This window comes from Cynocephalus volans, chromosome 9 (assembly GCF_027409185.1).
Source record: "Cynocephalus volans isolate mCynVol1 chromosome 9, mCynVol1.pri, whole genome shotgun sequence".
Taxonomy (NCBI): Eukaryota; Metazoa; Chordata; class Mammalia; order Dermoptera; family Cynocephalidae; genus Cynocephalus; species Cynocephalus volans.
The window spans coordinates 43431216-43452472 of NC_084468.1; the positions used below are offsets into that span (position 1 = coordinate 43431216).

The 21257-nt window shown below is 34.8% G+C and overlaps 2 protein-coding genes across 10 annotated transcripts in view; one reads left to right on the forward strand and one right to left on the reverse strand.

The window, feature by feature from the left end:
• Positions 1-21257, forward strand: part of OCIAD1 (OCIA domain containing 1) — a 23902-nt gene continuing 2645 nt past the window's right edge. The window contains exons 1-8 of one of the 6 annotated variants that reach the window (XM_063107259.1): positions 1-47; positions 1575-1637; positions 2044-2124; positions 8614-8667; positions 12969-13016; positions 14575-14710; positions 15673-15848; positions 20646-20798. In XM_063107259.1, the coding sequence (XP_062963329.1) occupies positions 1580-1637; positions 2044-2124; positions 8614-8667; positions 12969-13016; positions 14575-14710; positions 15673-15848; positions 20646-20798 (706 nt within the window). In that variant the 5' untranslated portion in view covers positions 1-47; positions 1575-1579. The other 5 variants (XM_063107256.1, XM_063107254.1, XM_063107257.1 and 2 more) reach the window with 5 other exon arrangements.
• The window catches only part of OCIAD2 (OCIA domain containing 2), a 24191-nt gene continuing 18829 nt past the window's right edge, over positions 15896-21257 (reverse strand). For 2 of the 4 annotated variants that reach the window (XM_063107264.1, XM_063107262.1), the window contains exon 8: positions 15896-16073. In XM_063107264.1, the coding sequence (XP_062963334.1) occupies positions 16030-16073 (44 nt within the window). In that variant the 3' untranslated portion in view covers positions 15896-16029. The remainder of the gene's footprint in view (positions 16074-21257) is intronic. The other 2 variants (XM_063107263.1, XM_063107261.1) reach the window with 2 other exon arrangements.

A 21257-nucleotide genomic window follows, 5' to 3' on the forward strand; every position in this document is an offset into this window, starting at 1 on the left:
CCCGCCGTATGCCTACAGTGCCTCCGGGTCGCGGTCATTTTGAGCTGGTATCTGGGTGACTTCTTGGCGGCCGGGTCGCTGTCCGTCCCCTCCCCCCTCTGCGGTCCCGCGCGCTTTTCTCCTTTATCCTCTTGAGTCCGTTCCGGGCTTCTGCCCCTGATCGGCCGGACTCGCTGCGCCGCTGTCGTCGGGAGGCGGGTGAGGTGACGCAGAAAGCCCCGTTTTTGCCACTCCCGCTGGCTACCCGCTACTTTACGCCTTCCGCCATTTTCCTGCCTCAGTGGGTGGATCGATCGCGCTTGGGTCTCGAGCTCTTGAGTGCCGGTGACCGGGGAGGCGAGGGAGTGTTTCTGGGGGGTGTGGATGGGAGAAGTTGGTGGTAATGGATGTGTGTGAGGGGGTTGCCCAGTCAGTAATGGCAGGTGGAGAATGGAGTGCGGAATCGGCGGTCATAGGCGGATGAGGGTCCAGTTCAGCCTTTTCTTTGGAATTAGGAGATTAAAGTGGTATTGTGTAAAGGGGCCTTGTCAGTCCTGACAGTCTCTTTCTAGGAAGGATGCTGTTGGGGGAGATAAGAGAGTTTCATTCTTCTAATACGGTTTTAGGATATAAGCTTATTCTGCAGCCTCCATCCATGCATGAATTCAGCTTAACCTTCCCATTTCTTTATCTAAGGGATTGGCATGAAGTAGGCCCTCCGTGATGGCTTATTGACTTAAATGAATTGTGGAAGGGCCCTGTTGCTGTATCATTGTGTATGCCATTTTCTGTATTCATGCAAATTGTTTTTAAAATGAGAATAATCTTGATCCCATGTAAACATTCTGTAAAATAGTTATCTAATCTTCTGGTCTCTTAAGCCCCGAGGTATAGGTTAAAAAAAAACAAAAAAACTAAATAAAAAAAAAATAAAAACGTATATGTTTGGAATGCTGTGCACTTTTTATTTCATACATTCCTCTAAATTATTTGAAGATTATTTAGGGGGGAGAGGAAGAACGTTTGGAGGATACGCAATTTGCTGTTAGCTTTGCACCACAGAGAGAAAGATGTGACGTATTTGTTATTCCATTTTTTGGAGTACTTTGTGGGAGAGGTTGCATGTTTCCTGATGATTATTTTATGTTTTAAAATGGAAGCCCAGAAATGACTTGAGATTTTTCCTCTTCTGTTTTGGGGAATTATCCTAATCATTGGGCATGGATTTCTGAAAGCACCAAAATATGATACTGTGAAATAAATCAGTTTCAGGAGGAAAGACATATCTATTGTTTTACTGATACCTTTTTATATCTTAACTTGATACTAATCAGCCGATAAATACTTACAAAGCATCTATGCTTTTTCAGTTAAGAGATCGAACATGAATAATCAGTTCCAAGTTAATTAGTGGGTCTGTGACTTTTTTGTTTAGCTATTTTTATTATGTTAAGTACTTATATGTAGTAGTGCTTAGTATTTGTTGATTGATGGGCACGTAGACTAGTAATTTTACCGTACGTACATTTTCTTGATATACTTTGACCTATCTCATGTTAGTTTTTAATACTTAATACAGATGTTTTTGATAACAGGAAAGATGAATGGGAGGGCCGATTTTCGAGAGCCGAATGCCGAAGTTCCAAGACCAATTCCTCGTAACTATCTATTAAGTATTTATAATTAGAAGCACTTTCTATGTAAAGAAAATTTCACTGCCTTGAGTAACAGTAGCAAGTGGCCTGGCTTCATGGGCATGTCACCTGTGCAGTCACACATTTGATATAATACTCTGCTTTTGCCATCTTGAAATTCTTAATAATTTGAACAAGGGGTTCCACATTTTCACTTTACTGGGCCAAGCACATTATGCCAGTCCTGTCTAGCAGATAGTAGCACTAAATTCTGTTTGAAGTCAAAATTTGTTAAAAGTTTACAAGCCAGTCGTTTCATTGATTAAAAAAATACTGGGTATCTTTTGTTAATATTTAGAATAAGCTAATTTTTCAGACTTCAGTTTTATGATGGGTATTTTAATGTTTTCTGATTTTTCTTGGTAAAAAGACATAGGGGCTGATTACATTCCAACAGAGGAAGAAAGAAGAGTCTTTGCAGAATGCAGTGATGAAAGCTTCTGGTTCAGATGTGAGTTCAACTTTCTAATCAACAAAATTTGATCCAAAATTTGTAATTGAAATTATGACGACTCCATATAGAACAAATTGGCACACTTTTTGCCATAGTTTGGTTGTTTCTAAAAGAGGCTGATTAAAGAGATAGAGGAATTGTGCCCATTTTAAAGTAATTATTTCCAGATTTTTTTCAAAACCATTTTTGTCAAAAATAGTAATAGTTAGCATTTACTGAATTTACTTGGATTAATTGGGATTGACTTAGTTAAAAACAAACAACCCAATAAGGTTGATAACTTTACCCTTACTTCACAGATAAAGGAATTGAGGTTTAGAGATGTTATATGAGTTACCTAGTGCTACACATGATGTCTGGACTTGAAGCCAGATCTGGCTGAAATAGAAGCTTATGATTTTAACTTTTTTAACTCTTACACTATTAACTATTATATAATAACTGGTTAGTTGCCATTTTGTTATTACACTATTAGCTCTTGATTTCTGACTGGAGACCTTATATATATCAAGATTTCATTTAAAATACAGAGAATGTGGAAGCAATAGATAAAATATAATCTTACTTTTGAACAAAACACTGGTATTGCTTTACCTGGAAACTGCAGTTCTTTCAGGTAAGGTAATTCTAACAGAAAAGAAGGATGGAATTTTTTTTAAAAAGGGCAACTTAAGCAATTAAGGAAGATGTACATTTTCATCAGTCAGCCTGGTATGTATGCTTACAATGTGTGAGGTATTATGCTTAGAAAATAAGTTTTATCAGAGACAGTCTTTATTCTGAAGTATTTTTATGATGTAGTTAAGACAAAGCTATACATGAAACACTTAGAGAAAGATTAAGTGCATAACTTCAATGAGATTTAAAAAAATTAATTGGGATTAACTTAGCTCCAAAAGGCTTTGTTAAATAAATGAGAGTTAACAGCCTATAGGACTGTCAGTAAATGAAGAAGAAAGGTGGAGGAACATTTAGATGAAAGGAATAGAGAACCAAGGCAGAGTCTGTAATAACTTGATCTCTGTCAGAGCCTTGGGGCGGAACTGATTGGAGCACAGGTCTTTCATTGAGGGTAGAAAATAAAACATAATCGTGAGTTAAAGATTTGATTCTTTATATATTTTAGGTTCTTGGGCAGGGGGCGTGATATGTAAGCCTTTTTAAAGAAGATTAGTTCACATTGTGCAGGGTCGTTAGAGGGATGAGGAGGTGTACTTGGTGAAATCTGTTATGAGCTTTTGGCAATAACTCAGGCATATAGTCATTGAAGACATGTATTGATTGATAGAGTCCTTGAGACTGAAAAAGATAGCCTGACAGTGAAAGATTTTTTAAGGGACATGTAACAGGATTTTTAAAAAGACTGACTAAAGGAGATGAAGGAAAGGTAAAAGTCAAGTAATAACTTCAAGATTTCCAGCTTAGGAGACTGAATAATGATGACATTACTGGTTAAAAGGTACAGTTAGAAGGAGTTCTTGTTTGAAGCAGAAAACTAGTTTGGACATTTTGAGTTCATGGTGCAACATTCTATTGCAGAAGATCTGTAAGCAACTAGAGATAGAAACAAAGATATACATGAAAACTTTTATTGTATAGTGTGTTGGTTTATTGTGTAGTTGTGTTGGTGAATTCACCTAAGAATTAAGTGTAGAGATAAAAGCATAAAATTGATAGTAGTATCTGTCATGTGGTCAATATTTAGGAATGATGGGATAAATGACAAAGTTTGCCTGTATTTTTTTTTTTTTTTTTGGCGGCTGGCCGGTATGGGGAACTGAACCCTTGACCTTGGTGTTACAAGGCTGTGCTATAACCAACTGAGCTAATTGGCCAGACCAAATAAATGATAAAGTTTGGGTAGTACCCATGGATAAGGGAACAAGTGTTGGTAAAAGAATCAACAAAGACCAAGAAAGAGCAGTTAAGAAGATAATAGGAGCTCTGCTAATATCTCCATTATATCCTGAGTCAGATATCAGAGACTTTCAAGATGTTTCAAGTTAGGAAGAACCTGAGTAAGAATTAGGTGGTGATGCACATCTTTAGTGGAGAATTGTTTTAGATGCATAGTTATCATGAATCAAGTACTTCTAAAAAATTTGCAGAGCTCATAGAATGGGAATAATTTCTCGGAGAACTCAGCTGTACTCCATCAACAGATTTTTTTTTAATCTTTGAGGACAGCATAAAGTAGATAGGATAATTCAAATCTTGATGACAGTGTTAAGAAATAGACAAGTCTGATAGATAGGGTTTGGGATTATTGTAATGTTAGGCTGATGGTTTTATAGATATTTTGGTATACAGATTTATTTCTGGTTGATAAGTTTATGCTGTTGTACGTGTTTAACATTCTAAGTAGCTGTAACAGCATTATGTTAAAAGTACGTTAAAGGGCAGACCAATGGGTAGGATACCCGTCTATGCCTGACTGTTAATAGTAGGATATATAGTAAATGAACAATAGAAGGCCAAGAAATTTCTGTGTATTAAAACAGATTAATCATAAGTTGAAGAGACAAAAAGCATGTAATAAGGAGAGAGGCTGAAAAACAGCTTATTTGTATTCCATATCTGGATTATTGAGAAATTAGAGTTGCCCCAAAATCAATGTTTTAATAAGTAGCAGTTGACTCTTAAAACAGATAACCTAGGTGTTGCATATTATAATATCAGACATTGGAAATATATAGAACCATAGCTGTAATCAGACATAGGAAATTCAACATAAAATTATCAGGAGAGGGATTGACAGTCACGCTTTAGGAAATTTTGTACTTTAACATTTGTATCTTCAAATAATGTATTCTATGCAGTATGTAACATACACATATTTATGTGAACGAATAATGGAATCCGTGTTACTTTGGAGATTATCAGCTTGTGACTTGATTAGAAAAAGATTGAGATGAAAGCATTTAGGACTATGTAGAAAAAGTACTTACTAAGGTAATTTTGACACATTTTTTAGGTCTGTTAAATATCTTCACCCTGGTTTAAAATTAGACTTGTTGATCTCCCGTTCTCTTTCTTTCAGGTAACTTTGTTTCTACTCTGATCTACTTTCTGTTAATTTTAAAGTATAACTATGAAGCTTCTTATTTCCAGGTGCTTAAAATTGTGGCCCTCTGCAATTACCAAAATCCTGTGTGTCTGCACTCAGACACACAGGTAGGGAAAGAATCCTTACATAAAGGGTTCAGTTTATTGTGTATTACATGTTACAGTAGTTTCACAACCTCTGGAATTACTGACAAGATGTATGAATTCATATTTGCATCAGTTGTGGATTCTGAGAATAGTATTTCATACATGTGTACTACTGGTTTTTGAATGAGACAGTATAATGAGAGATAAAAACATAGACTCTGGGCCCAACAGTCTGGATTCCAGTTCCACTCATATTAGCTGGGAGATTTGGGGCAAGTCCTTGACGTTTGTGAGCTTTGGTTTCTTTATCTGGAAAATGGGGATGATAACTACCTCTCATGGAATTGTTATTGGGATTAATTAAATTAACTCAATTATGCGTTGACTAACGATTAAATGGCTATTAGTGTTATTATGATTAATGAAATGAAAGTTTTTATTGAAAACAAGAATTTAGCATAGCATTTTGTTATGTGAGGGGAGAAGAGTTCAAGGAATTGTAGGGGTTCTTGTATTGGATATGGTTCGGATCATGGTCATTATGCAAAATAGGTTTTGGTCAGCAGTATTGTTGATTTGCCTAAAGAAACATTATTTAACAGACTCTGAAATAGGAGTCATACAGTGCAATTGAAAAGGCCACTGTCCTGGGAGTCAGGAGCCAGGTTGTGATCCCAGTACTATCACAAACTAACCAGCTGTATTGCTTTGAGCAAATGACTCGTCCTTTCTGGATATCAGTTTACTCTGGTTAGGATGAGAACTAGATAATCTCTGAAGTCTCTTTCAATTTTACCATTGTCTTTTTCTGTGACATAAAATAGAGCACATGTGTTGGAAAGAGACCATAAGTCTAATTTTTTATATATAGTATGAGAAGTTGTTAAGAGATTTATGCAAAGACATAGTGGTGAATGGCAAAACTAGTGCTAGAATCTCCCTTTCCAGACTATTTGCATTAAATGGAGAAAGTGTTGTCCATTGTAGAGATGGCCTACTAACTCATCGCCTTTTACCCTTATATGATTCTTCAGTGCTTCATGTTGCAATCCTTGAACCAAGCAGAAGGAGAAAAATGATTACAAATTGTATTGATGCCGTAATTAAAAGGGATTTGTCCTTTGAAAAATCTTAAATGATAATACATGAAGTATTCTAACCAACCAACATTAAAGAAACTACTTTCCAGCAAAGGTAATATTTGTTAGTAAGTGGAATAGCAAGGATTCAAAGCTTAGGGTTTCTGTAAATTGTGTCTCATGGCAAAGCTAATGCATAACTCCAAAATTATGGATTTTAATCATGAAATCTCTAATAGTTCAAATGTCTTAATTACTTTGGTTCTTAAATATCCCCTGTATAGTTTAGACCAGTTCAGTAAACTGCAACCCGTGGACCAAAATCTGTTTTTGTGTGTAGGACTAAGAATTGTTTTTACATTTTTTTTTTTTTTGTCTTTTTCGCGACCGGTAAGGGGATCGCAACCCTTGGCTTGGTGTCCTCCGCACCGCGCTCAGCCAGTGAGCGCACCAGCCAGCCCTATATAGGATCTGAACCCGCGGCCTCGGCGCTCTCAGCGCTGCTGCGCTCCCAGCGCCGCACTCTCCCAAGTGAGCCACAGGATCGGCCCCTCTCTGGGTGCTTTTGCTTTATTTATTTATTTATTTTTTTTAAAGATGACCAGTAAGGAGATCTTAAGCCTTAATCTGGGGTTGTCAGCACCAGGCTCTCCCAAGTGAGCCAACCGGCCATCCCTATATAGGGATCTGAACCCTTGGCCTTGGTGTTATCAGCACCACACTCTCCCAAGTGAGCCACGGGCCGGCCTTGCTTTTGCAAAACTGCAGTTGACTAGTTGGAACAAAGACTGAGTGTACCACAAGAGCCAAAATATTTACCATCTGGCTCTGTATAGAACATGTTTGCCAGTCCCTGGTCTGGAACAGCACTGTCTAGTGTGGCTGCCAGCAGCCACATGTAGCTATTTAAATTTAAAATAATTTACAGCAAAAGGATACAAAGCAAAATCAGCAAAAGGATGAGGAGCATGGGGTGAGGTCCAGGGGAAACCAGGCTCCTCTCCCAGTGGAGTCACACACAAAGGGCATGTTTAATTTCTCCAACAGCTAGTTGTAACAACATGTGTGAAGTGTTATCTACCAGGGAAGCTCATTAGAGACTCAGAGCCATTGGTTTATATTAGGGGCGGTTACGTAGCCACCCTCAGCTACCAAAATAGCAGATACCAAAATTCCAGACTTGGAGAAGGAAAGCAGGTATTTAGCATGAGCTGTATTTGCACAGTTTAGTCACAGTGAACTACTTACTCATTTAAGTAAAGTTTTATATCAATGTAGACGACTATTTACCAGTCAGTTTCCCAGACCAAGTTGCTTGCAAGGTTGGTCAACCAAGGGCCAACTCCCATCATCACAGAAAATTCTCTTAGTGCTGGTGTAGTAAACAGTGATTCATAGTTGTCTTTAAGTTATAAGCCCTTTTGAGATTATGATGAGAGCTTTGGATTTTTCACTCTGGGTTAATAGGCATATATATAGATGTAATATTTTTATATAGTTTTAAGGAGTTCACTGGTTTGTAAGAAAACATTAGTGTATAAAATAGATGGGTTTTTTTGTTCTTGCCCCAGCCACCATATGATTATGGTCAAACAAATTTTGTATTCTAGTTCACGCAGTGTAAAACAGAGGCTTAAAAGCTTGAGATCTGATATCAAATAGATTTCATTAGAATCTGGGATCTGCCATTGAAGTAGCTGTATGGCCTTGAAAAAATTATTTAACATCTCTAAGCTTCAGTCTCCTTATCTTTAAAAGGGTGGTAATAACATTAGCTATTTTATAGAGGTGTGATAAAAAGTAAATGAGATAATGCACATAAAGCATTTAGCATGGGCATGGAATTTAGTCGTTACTGTAGTGGCTCTTATTTGTAATTTGCTTCTCCTCTCATCATTAATTTTTTTTCCCTTTCTCTAACTTCAGAAGTACCTTCTGGTCACTTTTAGTATGTTGTCTTAGTTGATGAAATTAATGAATGTCTGGCTATTTTGGAACCTAAATCTAGATGGTTCTTGAATTATATTGTTTAATATTTTCTTTAATGTTGTGTAATGTTTTCTTAAATATAAAATGTTTAATTTTTCCACTGACTGTGCATACAGTATAGCTTTTAAAAATGGAACAATCTCTTTTAAAGATCTTGTGCAATATACTTCCTAGATTGTTTTACTGATACTCATGTATCTACTGATGAACTCAAGACAAATCTTTTCCTTTTATGGATGTTCATAAATTCTTTTTCCTCTTATAGCTGTGCCTTTGGCTGCAACAAGTATGTTGATTACACAAGGATTAATTAGTAAAGGTAAATATTTAAACTTTGAATTTATTTAGCATTTTGGTTATCATGTTTGTTTTATGTTATTTCCCTAATTTTTAGGTAAAGCAAAAGGTGATAATGTATCATGTTAAACATCACTGATGAATTTTTACTACCAAAATCATTTGTTAAAATATTGAGTTTTGTATCCATGGATCCACTGACTCAAATAACATGATTTGAGAATTTGATACCCTTTTGCACTATAGCATTATTAACAATTTGTAAGAGCAAGAAAGTAACTAAAAATGGTTACTAAAAATGGTTCGCTGGGAGGTAAAAGAGGCAAACCTTGTGGCGTGGGCCAGCAGCATCACTATCACTTAGGAGCTTATTAGAACTGCAAATGAAGTATATTAAATGTTTCAGTCTCTGCATCTTAAAATTTGGTGGCATAAGCAAGTAGAGTTGCACATTACATTTACTTCGTGAACTGTCTGCCTGGTAATGGGAAGGTGTCCCTGAAAAGGGTGGTGCCCTGAGGATGGCTTATACATATCCTAAAAACCTGTTCTTTTAGTTAACTGGCTCCTCCAAAAATGTGACTAGTAGGAAGTTTTAGGCATTTCATATTAGCAATATGAAGTACTTTGACAGTAGCCTTGACACAACTAGTTGATAAGTGTAGTTTTAGAGGGAAATTGGAAAGATTTTTGAATAAAAATTGTTTATTTAAAGAACTTCCAGAGAACCTAATTACAATTCGCTACTGTGACAGGAATCTTAAACTTGGAAACAAGTCAAGATATATAGTATGCACTTAAATGTCCTTTAAGACTAAGTTGTTTTATATACTGAGATTGTTTCTGTATTATGAAAAAAACCACTTTAAATCACAATACTTTGTACAAAATACTGGCACAGTGAGTTATGAATAGAGAAATTATAGTGTCTATTATTGTTCTGCCTGTTTTATTTTAATTCGGTGTGTCATTTAATAATGATTGGAGCTAGGCATAGGGTGGTTATAGAAAAGAAATTTAAGAGCTGCTAGCAGTTTGTTTGGGGAAGCAGCAACGTGAATACATGTTGAAGCAAATAGAAAATTTAATTAAGTACTTAATAAGCTACTAAATTGCATAGTAGAGACTCCAAGGGTTGTAGGTGTTCAAAGGAAAAGGATCTTTGTAAGGCTGCTATAATCAAGGAAAGTTTCTTGAAAGTGGAGTTTGAAGTATGGGCAAGATTTAGATTAAAAGAGAAGAATATCTCAAGAAGGAGGGACCTGGTGATCAGAACAATAAACATGCCTTTTAAGCATGACTGTTGGGGGAGGGCAGTCAGGAGACCTGACATGGCTAGAGGCAGAATCATACAGGGAGGAGTGAAAACTCCATTAAATGACTTAGTAGAACCAGGAGAAATTATAATTTGGAACTGATTATGAAGAAGGGAAAGTTTCAGAAATTTGGGACTTAGGTGGAGTTGGAGACTTTGGACAACTTGAGGGTAAGGTAGAAGTGGTAAAAGTTGGGAGAGGCTTTAGGAAAAGAATTCAGAATCCACCAAGACATTTTGCATTAATCAAAATGCCTGACATTTTGTATGTATGACATCCAGTATGTGTCGTATGCATTCAACATGGTTTTAGCTGCTCTCTCTCTGTTCCTGATCTGTCAGAAACATTTAAATATGCTCAGGTCTGATCTAACTTGAGAACATTAAAAAAACCAAAATCCTCCCTCATATGCCTTTCCAACTGCTCCCATCTGCCTTGCATTTGAATCCAGAGTTGATGAATGGGCACGTCACTTTTTAATTTTTTAACCCATTGCAGTCTGTGTCATAGATTATCTCACTTATTATCCGTATATTCTACCGTTTATCAAAACTTTTTAAAAGTTTACCAACAGCCTCCTTGTTGCTTAATTTGGTGGCCAGTTTCTGTTCTTGACCAACATCATACAACTTTAACCAGTTCTTGAAACATTCTTTTTTCTTGGCTTCTGTGATGGCACACTCTTATGGTTTTTGTCCTATCTCAGGCAACTCCTCCACCTTTTCATGTTTTTTTGAGGCTAACAGTATAGATTAGTTCTGTTTTATACTTTAATTACACAAAATCATACGCTTTAAAGGAGCACATTTTCAAGGCAACTTGAAATTTGTGTTTTCCTGGGTTGCAGTCCTGAAATTTGTCCTAAATAAACTTTTATTAAAAAAAAAAAAATCATACACTTAACTATTCTTTTCTGTAGGTTCTTTCAACATTGTTTGTGAGATTCATCCAGTGGTATGCTGGAATCAGCTTGTACTGGCTCCTGAGAACTAATTGTTAAATTTTCAGAAACTTGGCAAGCCAGTTTTTAAACCATTGGTAGCTTTACACCATGGAAATTGACAGACATTAAAATTAGGGCTTTTTATATGAAGAGCTGGTTTACCAGCATATCACTGGATTCATCCACATTGTTGCATGTGCTTGTGGATTATGTATTCTTATTGCCATATATTTTTCTGCTGTGTGAATATATCATGGTTTAGCCATCTTATTGTACATTGGCAGTTGGGTAGTTTCCAGTTTTGACTATTAGTTAGTTCTGCCATGAATACAGTGTCTCCTGGAAAACATTTTGCTGGGTCATAGATTTTATATATTTATATATATATATATATATATATATATATATATATATATATATATATATATATATATATATTCAGCTTTAGTAGATACTGCCAAATAATTTTGACTAATTTACACTCCTACATTCTCACCAACACTGGCTATTTTTGTTTTTTGTATTTTAGCTGTTGTGGTAAGTGAACAGTGATATTGATTGTATTGTGGTTTTAATTTGCATCTCCCTGACTAATGAGATTGAGGATCTTTTCTTTTGATTATACCCCATTTGAATATATCCTTTTGGGGGGACTATGTTCAAGTATGTTCTCCACATTTGGAGAACATGGATTGTCTTTTTCCTATTGATTTTGTGAGAGTTCTCTATTTATTATGGAAGTGAGTCTTTTGTCAGATATGTGTATTGTGATTGTTTTTCTCCACTCTGTTTAACTATCGTTCTTAATGTTTATAGAGTCCAATTTATTAGATTTCTCCTTTATGATGAGTGCTTTTTGTGGTCTCTTTAATATCTTTGTCTACTCCAAGGACACAAAGATGGTCTCTTATGTTTTTTTCTATAATCTTTTTTTTATCATTCATATTAAAATTTTCAAGCCATCTGGAAGTTTTTGAATATTGTATGATATAGGATCAAGGTACATTTTCCCCCATTATGGATATGTAATTGACCCAGCACCATATTTTGAAAGGGCTATTTTTGTTCACTGTACTGCAGTGTTTGCTTTGTCATAAATTGTGACTATATGAGGGTACTTCAAAAAGTTCGTGGAAAAATAGAATTAAAAGTTAATATGAATCTTTCCATGAACTTTTTGAAGGACCTTTCATAATGTGTGTGGGTCTTGACTGTCTTCTAGTTTTGGTCAGTTTACCTCTTCTTGCTATTAAACCACACTTTCTTAGTTACTGTTGCTTTATCATAGGTCTTGATATCTGGTGGTAGTTCTCCAATTTTGTTGTTCTTCAGCAAATTCAATGTTATTGTTCAATTTTATTGTTCTCCAATATTGCCTTGGCCCTTGGTGTTTCCACATGATTTTTAGAATAAGCTTTTCAATTTTTGCAAAACCTTGCATTGATTTTAATTGGGATTGCATTGAATTTATGGAGAATTGCCATCTTTACAATATTTAGTATTTCAATTAATGAGTGTAGTGTATTTCTTCATTTATTTAGCTTTCAGTTCTCTCAGTAAGTTTTGCAGCTTTCCGTGTAAAGATCTTTCATATCTTTTATTAGATTTGTTCTTGGGTCTTGGATGATTTTGGTGCTGTGATAAATTGTATCTTTTAAAAAATGTTGGGTTCAGGGAGGGGGGAAAGGAGGGGGGAAAGGAGGAATTGGTAAAGGGACACAAATCAGCTACACTGTATATTGATAAAATTTTTTTTAAGTTTGGTTTTTTTGTTTGTTATTGTCATATGTAAACAGTTTTTAATTTTTTTTTTTTTTGTCTGTTGCCCTTGCATCAAGTGGTCTTTCTTAATTTACCTATTCTAATAGTTTGTAGAACCTTTTTTGGATTTTCTCCATATTTATGTTGATATTTAATTCACTTGGTTCTCTCTTTTAGATAGCTTAGAGTTCTCTACGGTCATGGAAAGAGCTAATATTGTCAGGTAGTATTTGAAGATAGTCTTACTGATTTTTTCCTTTTCTAATAATTTTACTCAGAAATACTTAACTCTTTTTTCTTTAGGAATTCTTTCAAGTCATCCCAAATATGGTTCCATTCCTAAACTTATATGTAAGTATGAACAACGCTATAGTTTTCTTAGATTTTTTTTTCTTTCTTTTTTTTTTTTTTTTACCTAATATTGTTATCAAATGTTTTGTCATATCTTACTCATGTTAGTTATATGGTTAATATGCTCTGACAAATCAGTTTGATTATGCATTTCATTAAAATGGACTACTTGGGTATTTCATTGTTAGCATCAAAAATCATAAGTAGTGAAGCATTTTTCCTCTTTTTATAAAGTAGTAGAACTATTAATTTGAAATTATTCTGTAAAGATATAATATTTGAAAATAAATTCTTGGTCTGTTTATGGGGAAAGAAAGTTGTGGAGATAGTCTGATTAGTCAAAATATCGTTTGTTTGTTTATTTATTTAGGCGACTGGTCAGTACAGGGATTGAACCCTGGACCCTGGTGTTATCAGCACCATGCTCTAACCAACTGAGCTAACTGGCTAGCCTAAAATAAAGTATATTTAAAATTAAGTGTAATTTAAAAAAAGAAATCTCTTTAATTTACATTTTAGAATGCAGACAGGGATAACTCATTTACATTTTGCAATATGGTTAATTAAAAAAAAGCTAAATCACTCTTTATAAAAGTACCTAAAAGACTTTTCATGAATCTTTTCAGGTTAGCCTTTCTTTTATATTGAAATGATGCAATAGTTGCTACATTTAGGTTATCCTTTGTAATTTATTTTAACGTTTTTTTTTGGCAGCTGGCTGGTATGAAGATCTGAACCCTTGACCTTGGTGTTATAACACCACGCTCTATACGTCAGCCCATGTGACTTACTATCTTAAGGGATTTGTTGCACCTAATTTTGTTTTTAAAATAATCTTGTAAAATTGGCTGGGCAAATGATTCCCATTTTACAGAAAAATAAAGGGCCTAAATTTCTGTTACTAGATTAGAATGTTGATGTTTTTTTTTTTTTTTTTTTTTTAAAAGATGACCGGTAAGGGGATCTTAACCCTTGACTTGGTGTTGTCAGCACCACGCTCAGCCAGTGAGCGAACCGGCCATCCGTATATGGGATCCGAACCCGGGGCCTTGGTGTTATCAACACCGCACTCTACCGAGTGAGCCACGGGCCGGCCCAGAATGTTGATGTTTTAATTCCTGTTTTATTCCTCTTTCCATTATTACCTTTACCATATCTTTCCTGTATAAAGTAATTATTAATTACTAATTAATAATAAATAAAGTATTATCGTACAGTTGACTTACAGCAACTTTATTTTGGCTTATTTTATTTTGAGAAAATGAATTATATCTGAGGCTGGCCTGTTAGCTCATTTGGTTAGAGTGCAGTGTTGTAACACCAAGGTCAAGGATTCAGATCCCCGTAGTGGCCAGCTGCCAAAAAAACATGAATTATATCCATAGAATCTTTCTATGAACTCCAAGTCTGATTTAATGTGGGACTTTAACCATTATTGCAGGAAATCTCAGTCTTTCTAAACCAAAGACATATTACTTTTAAAAAAATGTTCCTTTAGAAAAGATTCTGTCTAAAAAGTCATGTTCAGTCACATTTTTTGTTTGATTTCACAAATCAGTTGCTTGTATCATGGGATATTTTGCTGGAAAGCTTTCTTATGTGAAAACTTGCCAAGAAAAGTTCAAGAATCTTGAAAATTCCCCTCTTGGAGAAGCTTTACGATCAGGAGAAGCACGACGATCTTCACCACATGGGTGGGTCAGATTTTGATCTTTACTTAAGATTTTAAGTTTTAAGGAAAGAGGCAATTACATATTGCCATAATTCAGGGTATGAAACATTGCCTAACTGAAGGACCATTGGAAATTTGCCATTTGCTGTAGGCTAAAGGTAATTTATTTTTAAAAGTGGAGTAAGACTTGACTACCATTGTTTTAAATGTAGAGTTGCATCCTATTGGGAAATTATATCTCTAAATATTCGAAGTAGATAATGATAATGGTTGTGATTTATGGGTCCCTCCCCCTCTTTTTACAAACTTTCTATAATGTGGTCACATAATTTGTAATTAAAATAAAATGAGTATTTAAAAACTTTTCAATGTTAAAAATTTCATACTTCTAAATCTAGTACATAAAGCAAAGCTTAACATGTTAATTGGTTTTCTTCAGACTGTGGTTTGGTTTCTGTGTTGTGTAAGAACAGGTAAATGAAGCTGTCTGGATAGGTAGATAAGTAAGGTAATTCAGTAGATTGGTAGGTAAATGATATCATAAATGGCAAGCAATGTAAACCCCATGAGAGATAGTATTACTTGTATCTTTTTTAGTAAATTAGTGTTTATATAGACTTCTAAATCTGTATAACTTTCCAATTAATGTGGGAAATGGACATGTTTATTGAAATTAGATCTTATCTGAAGTACTTTTTCTTTCCAAGAACGTTAAAACACAGTAAAATTATTTTTAAAGCCTAATGTTTTGAAAATCAGATATATGTTTTCTATTTCTCTATTTTAAGAGTGACAATTTTTAAATTGTACAGGTGGGTCAGGACATTTTTTAAATGTTTTTGTGGCAGAAAGAAATTACTGCTTATAAATAACTGTTACAAATTATGATTGTTTTATAAATTAGATAACTTGTTTTCATGTCTTAAAACTTTAAGGTCTCGGCAATGACTCATATTTCTTATGCAATATGATTTTCTTTTATAGGCACTATTCTCAAAAGTCAAAATATGACTCAAATGTGAGTGGTCAGTCATCTTTTGTGACATCCCCAGCAGCAGACAACATAGAAAAAGAGGTGTTTCCTCATTATGAGCCAATTCCATTCAGTGCTTCTATGAATGAATCCACTCCCACTGGTATTACTGATCATATTGCCCAAGGTAGAAACTTCTCTTGAAATGAATTTCAGCATTTTATGGTCCAACGTATGTATAAACTTTATTTGATGACCTTTTCTGCTGGATATCACCTGTATGTTCACCATCAGCCATCAACCTAAACTTATCCATCAGCCTAAACTCAGCATGTTTGTTCGTTTTGTTCATTTGTTTCTTTCTTCATTCATTCAACATTTCTTGAGGACCTGTAGGTGTCGGGCACTCTTGCTAGATATGGAGGAAGTAAAGATGAGTAAGACTTTGTTCTTGTCCCTGAGAAACTATCTTTTAGAAGATACAGAAATATAAGGATAAATTACTAATATGTCCTAGTAATTGAAAATATTAATGCAAGTTTAGTGGAATCGTGAAGAAGTAATAAATTGTGCCTCAGAGAGTAGAGTCTTCATTTGATCGGCTAGTCTTAAAGACTTTCAGCTTCCTTGTCTGTAATGTAAGAAAAATAAAACTTACCTGCCTTATAGAACTCTTGTCAAGAAGCTGTCGAGAAAATCCATGTGAAAATGTTTTTTTGTGAAGTTTGTGTAAATACTAGCTTTGAAGATTGTACATGTAAGTGAAACAACATTAACTTTGGATTAATGCCTGGATTTGAATCGAGATTGACATTTGCTAGCTGTGTGACCTTGGGCAAGTAACTGTAATTTATAGTCCCTTTAGTTTCTTCATCTCTTGAACAGAGATGATAATACCTCTCTTTAATAACTGTTGGAATTAGATAAAATAATGAGGCAAGGCCTGGCAAGTATGGACTGTCAACAAATGCTAGTTTCCTTCAGTCTTGTCTGCAGTGAATGGTGAAGAATTAGAACAGGAAGTACCGGTCAACAATTCCTTATCTAAAATCCTAACATCTGGGCTGGCTGGTTAGCTCCATTGGTTAGATCATGGTGCTGATAACACCAAGTTCCAGAGTTAAATCCCTGTACCTGCCAGCTGCCAAAAACCCCCACAAAAACCCAAAACAAAAGTCAACAAAAATAAAATCCTAAAAGCTTTGAAAACCAAAAGTTTTATATTATTTTTTTAAAATAGTTAAATTGGTAATAAAATCTGACCTGAACTCATTTGGTGACAAACCCTGACCTAAACTGACATACTCATAAATTATATAAATATAGCCTTTATTTACCTTACGTAATATGGTTTTCCCCTTTATTTCCTTATAGAAATATTAATGTGTTTGCTTACTGAGTGCTGCCTCAAACCTATGAATGGATGGATATCAAGTAATATAAGGGATATATGTATAATATTTTTCTAAAATCTGAGAAACTGAATTGTGAAACATTTGATCCCAAGGGTTTGGGTAAGGGATTGTGGACCTCCATAGAGTACTCTTTGTAAATGCTTGCATTGAAGGAAATTTAATAAGCCAGTAACTGGGGAATAAACAAGGTTAAAGGGAGGTTTGGGCTTTTGTGGTTTTGTTTTCTAAGATGAGAGAGATTTGAATCTATGTGGAGGTTAAAGGGAGGGAGGGGATGCAGTGGAAAGGGAGAAATTGATTATAGTCAAGGAAGGTTCTAGAGGATGCAGAAGGGCTTCTAGTTAGGTCAGAATATGAAGTAGTCACTAGCCATATATGGCTGTGTAGATTGATTAAAAATAAATGAAATTAAAAATCCAATTCCTTGGTTGCTTTGGTAGTATTTTGATTGCTCAATTCACATGTGCTAGTGGCTATCATGTTGGACAGTGCCAATATTGAACGTTCTTATCGTTGCAGAAAGTTATACTGGACAGTACTATTTTAGAGCTGTAGTAGGGGTGTGAGGTGAGTATTAACTTTGCAGAAAAGAAGAGACAGGAGAGAACAGAAGTTTAGATGATTAAAAAGAGACTCAAATTTAGGTGAAAGTTAAGTGTCTCTTAATCCTCAACTTTTTTTTTTTCCTGAATGGTTGGAAGCAAAGACATCAAATTAGTCCGAAAGGGAAGAGGGTGGGCAGATTAGGAGAAGGTGGTTAGGCACTATCTCATCTCTGAAGGCAGCTGTCCTTGACCTAAGCTTATGTGTCTCATTTTCCCAGTTTTAAGTTCAAATCCATTCTTCTTGTGCAGTAGTCCCCGCTTATCGGAAGGAGATATGCCTGAAACTATGAATAGTACCGAACCATACATATATAATGTTTTTTCTGATAACTGAGATGGTTACTAAGTGACTGACAGATGGGTAGCATATATATAGCATGGATACATTGGATAAAGGGATGATTCATGTCCTGGGCTGGACGGAATGAGATTTCATCATGCTATTGTAGAATGGTGTGCAACTTAAACCTTATAAATTGTTAATGTCTGGAATTTTCTGTTTAATGTTTTCAGATTGCAGTTGACCACAGGTAACTAAAACCGCAGAAAGTGAAACTGTGGATAAGGGGGGACCACTGTGTTGTAGATATGTCCCCAGCTCTTCTGTTGTAATGGCTTGCATCTCTCCTACCATTTGCATTAGAAAATTCCATGTTACATATTTTGTTTTGCACATAAAAGCAAACGAAAAGCCCTTTGGTATCTACCCACAGACTATGGCAAGGTCCATGTTTTAGTATTAGTTTATGCTCTTGACAGCAGTCACCCATCCATCTATTGTTCTTTTTGACCCCCCTTCTCTTAATCAAACTTGCCACTTTTTTGCTGCCCTCCACATGGGCCAGCAGTGGCGTTCCTTGCTTTGCCTCAGATGCTGTCCTCCCTTACCAGCGCACCCTCTCTTTTTGCTTAAGTCCTTTTTGCCCTCTTCAGCTCTGTTTTCTTTTACCAGGAATTCAAAGACTTTTTAATCTTTCAAAGTAGAAAGCACTCCTTCATAGCTGTTACGAGACTTATCATAGTTTATTACATAGTTATTAGATTTAAATCAGTGCTGTTTTACATTTGTCATTCCTTCCAGCTCTTTATAACCTTCCCAGGGTAGTAAATTGTATTCTCTTCACAATGCAGGATATTTACATTTGGCTTTTATAAGTTGAAAAAATTCTTAAACCAATTTTCTATCTGATTTATGTTTTCATTATTTGTCACTGAATTTCAAAATAAAATATTTTTCTTTTGGTTAAGAAAAACTATTAGACCTGGAAGGAACTTTAAGATCATCTAATAAGACCCTATATTTCACACTTGAGAAAAACCAAGATTCAAAAGCTTAGTGATTTGCCCAAGGACATTCACTGGTTGTTGGCAGAGTGGGGATAAGAACCCAGGGTTGCTGAAGTACTACATGTTAACTCGTTCAGAATTTTAAAATATCATTTATGGTGAAGGGAAATGAGTTCAATAATTACTTATTACTAATGAAGTGTAAAGTTTTTAATTCAATGTAAGGTTATAATACTTTTCTTTGCATACTTCTTTTTTTAGCAAGAAAAATTTAGTTTTCAGCCATGGTATAATAATAGAACTAATTAGGAGACATTTAAATCCTCTTTGCTTTGTATCAGTGCAGTATTCCTTTAATAAAATAAAACATTAAGGTTGAAAATATTTTTTAATGTATATTATATTGCTTGGAAAATTGCTTGTTCACTGGGATCTTACCATTGAGTTCCAAAGAAGTACCACTTTCAAAAATTGTCTTTAAGAAGTTATTTTAATTAATATGACTATATTATCAAAATGATATGCTCAATTTATATATTCCATTGAAAATCTCTTTGAAAAATATTACTTTTGGTGTGATGTGTAGACATTGTAAGATAAGTAGTTATTCACTGAATGTTTTGTTAGCATCAGTTACTTTCTTTAAAAATGTTCATATGGCCTTTTTTGCTACTTATACGTTTTATAAACTGTTCAGTATTTGATCCTGTCAACCAATTTAAGAGAAACCACTTCATTATTTTTACATCAGTATTTAACTCTTTGATAATACATATTGTTCACATCCTGACTCTGTTTGGGAAAGATGAATAAATGCTGGTTCCCAGGCCAAAAGTATAGTTGGCACTTTCTTTTGCCTTAGTATGACATGTATTAGACCAGAGTAAAAATGATGCACACTCTGATAAAAGGCTATGTTTTATACTTTTCAGTAGTTATTTTCAAATATTTTTGTCTAAATACCATAAAGATGGTAAAATAATTTTTTAAATAGCTGCAGTTGTTTGCATATAAGTCTGTGGTTGCAGGAACTTTTTTTTTTTCTTTTTTTTTTTTTTTAAAGATGACCGGTAAGGGGATCTTAACCCTTGACTTGGTGTTGTCAGCACCACGCTCAGCCAGTGAGCGAACCGGCCATCCGTATATGGGATCCGAACCCGGGGCCTTGGTGTTATCAGCACCGCACTCTACCGAGTGAGCCACGGGCCGGCCCACAGGAACTTTTAACTATGGAAATGTTATTAAATCTGCACTATGTCAAGTTTTGTTCAGTTGTCACAGTAGAATATATTTCTCTTTAATTCCATATACAAAGTTATATGAATAACTTTTCAGTTTAAAATATTAACATTTTAATAAATCTAAATTGTACTGTTATATTTAATATGTTTAAATTGTACATGGCCATTCTTCTTCTGGCCATGGTTTAGTTTTCAGATTTTTGGTGTTGATTTTAAGTGTTAGAAATAAAAGCTTAAAAGTATAAGAGGAAGTAGATTTTAGTTTTATAATTACCTTGTGGAAAGTATAGTACCTTTGTAATGGTGTTAATAATTTGATTCTTTATTTCATTTTATCCTATTCTGATTGTAGGTAAGGATCCTTTGTAAAATATAGGTGCTTTAGATTTATCCAAATCCTTTTTTATCACCATTTATTAACTGTTTGTTGTTTTAGGACCTGATCCCAACCTTGAAGAAAGTCCTAAAAGAAAAAATGTTACTTATGAGGAATTAAGGAATAAGAACAGAGAGGCATATGAAGTAACTTTAACACAAAAGACTGACCCCTCAGTCAGGCCTATGCAGGAAAGAGTGGCAAAAAAAGAAGGTACGATAGTTTAGTCTGAATCACTTCACTTTTAGGATTGGAAAATGAAGCATTAGTTTAAAATGTTAATTATATTAATATGTGATTTAATTCTTCAAGCAATTAACCAAAATAATTTTTTTAAAAAGAAGACTTATTTCACAGATACCAGTTCTTTCGTTTTTAAGGTGTTCCAAGGGCCATTTTTTGTTAGAAAATAATTAAGTCCAAATAGTAAGACTAATAGTTCTGTAATACAATATAAAAATTATACATGTATTTGAGTATTTTTTACTTAAAAGAAGTTTCCTTGGGGGGCTGACAGATAGCTGGTTAGTTCAGATGGATTGAGCATGCTGTTGATAACACCAAGGTCCAGGGTTTGATCCCTGTTGCCAGCCAGCCACCAAAAAAAAAAAAAAGTCATGTTGGGAGTCACGTTGGGAATTGATATCCTTTTGGTAATGATGCTCTATTGCA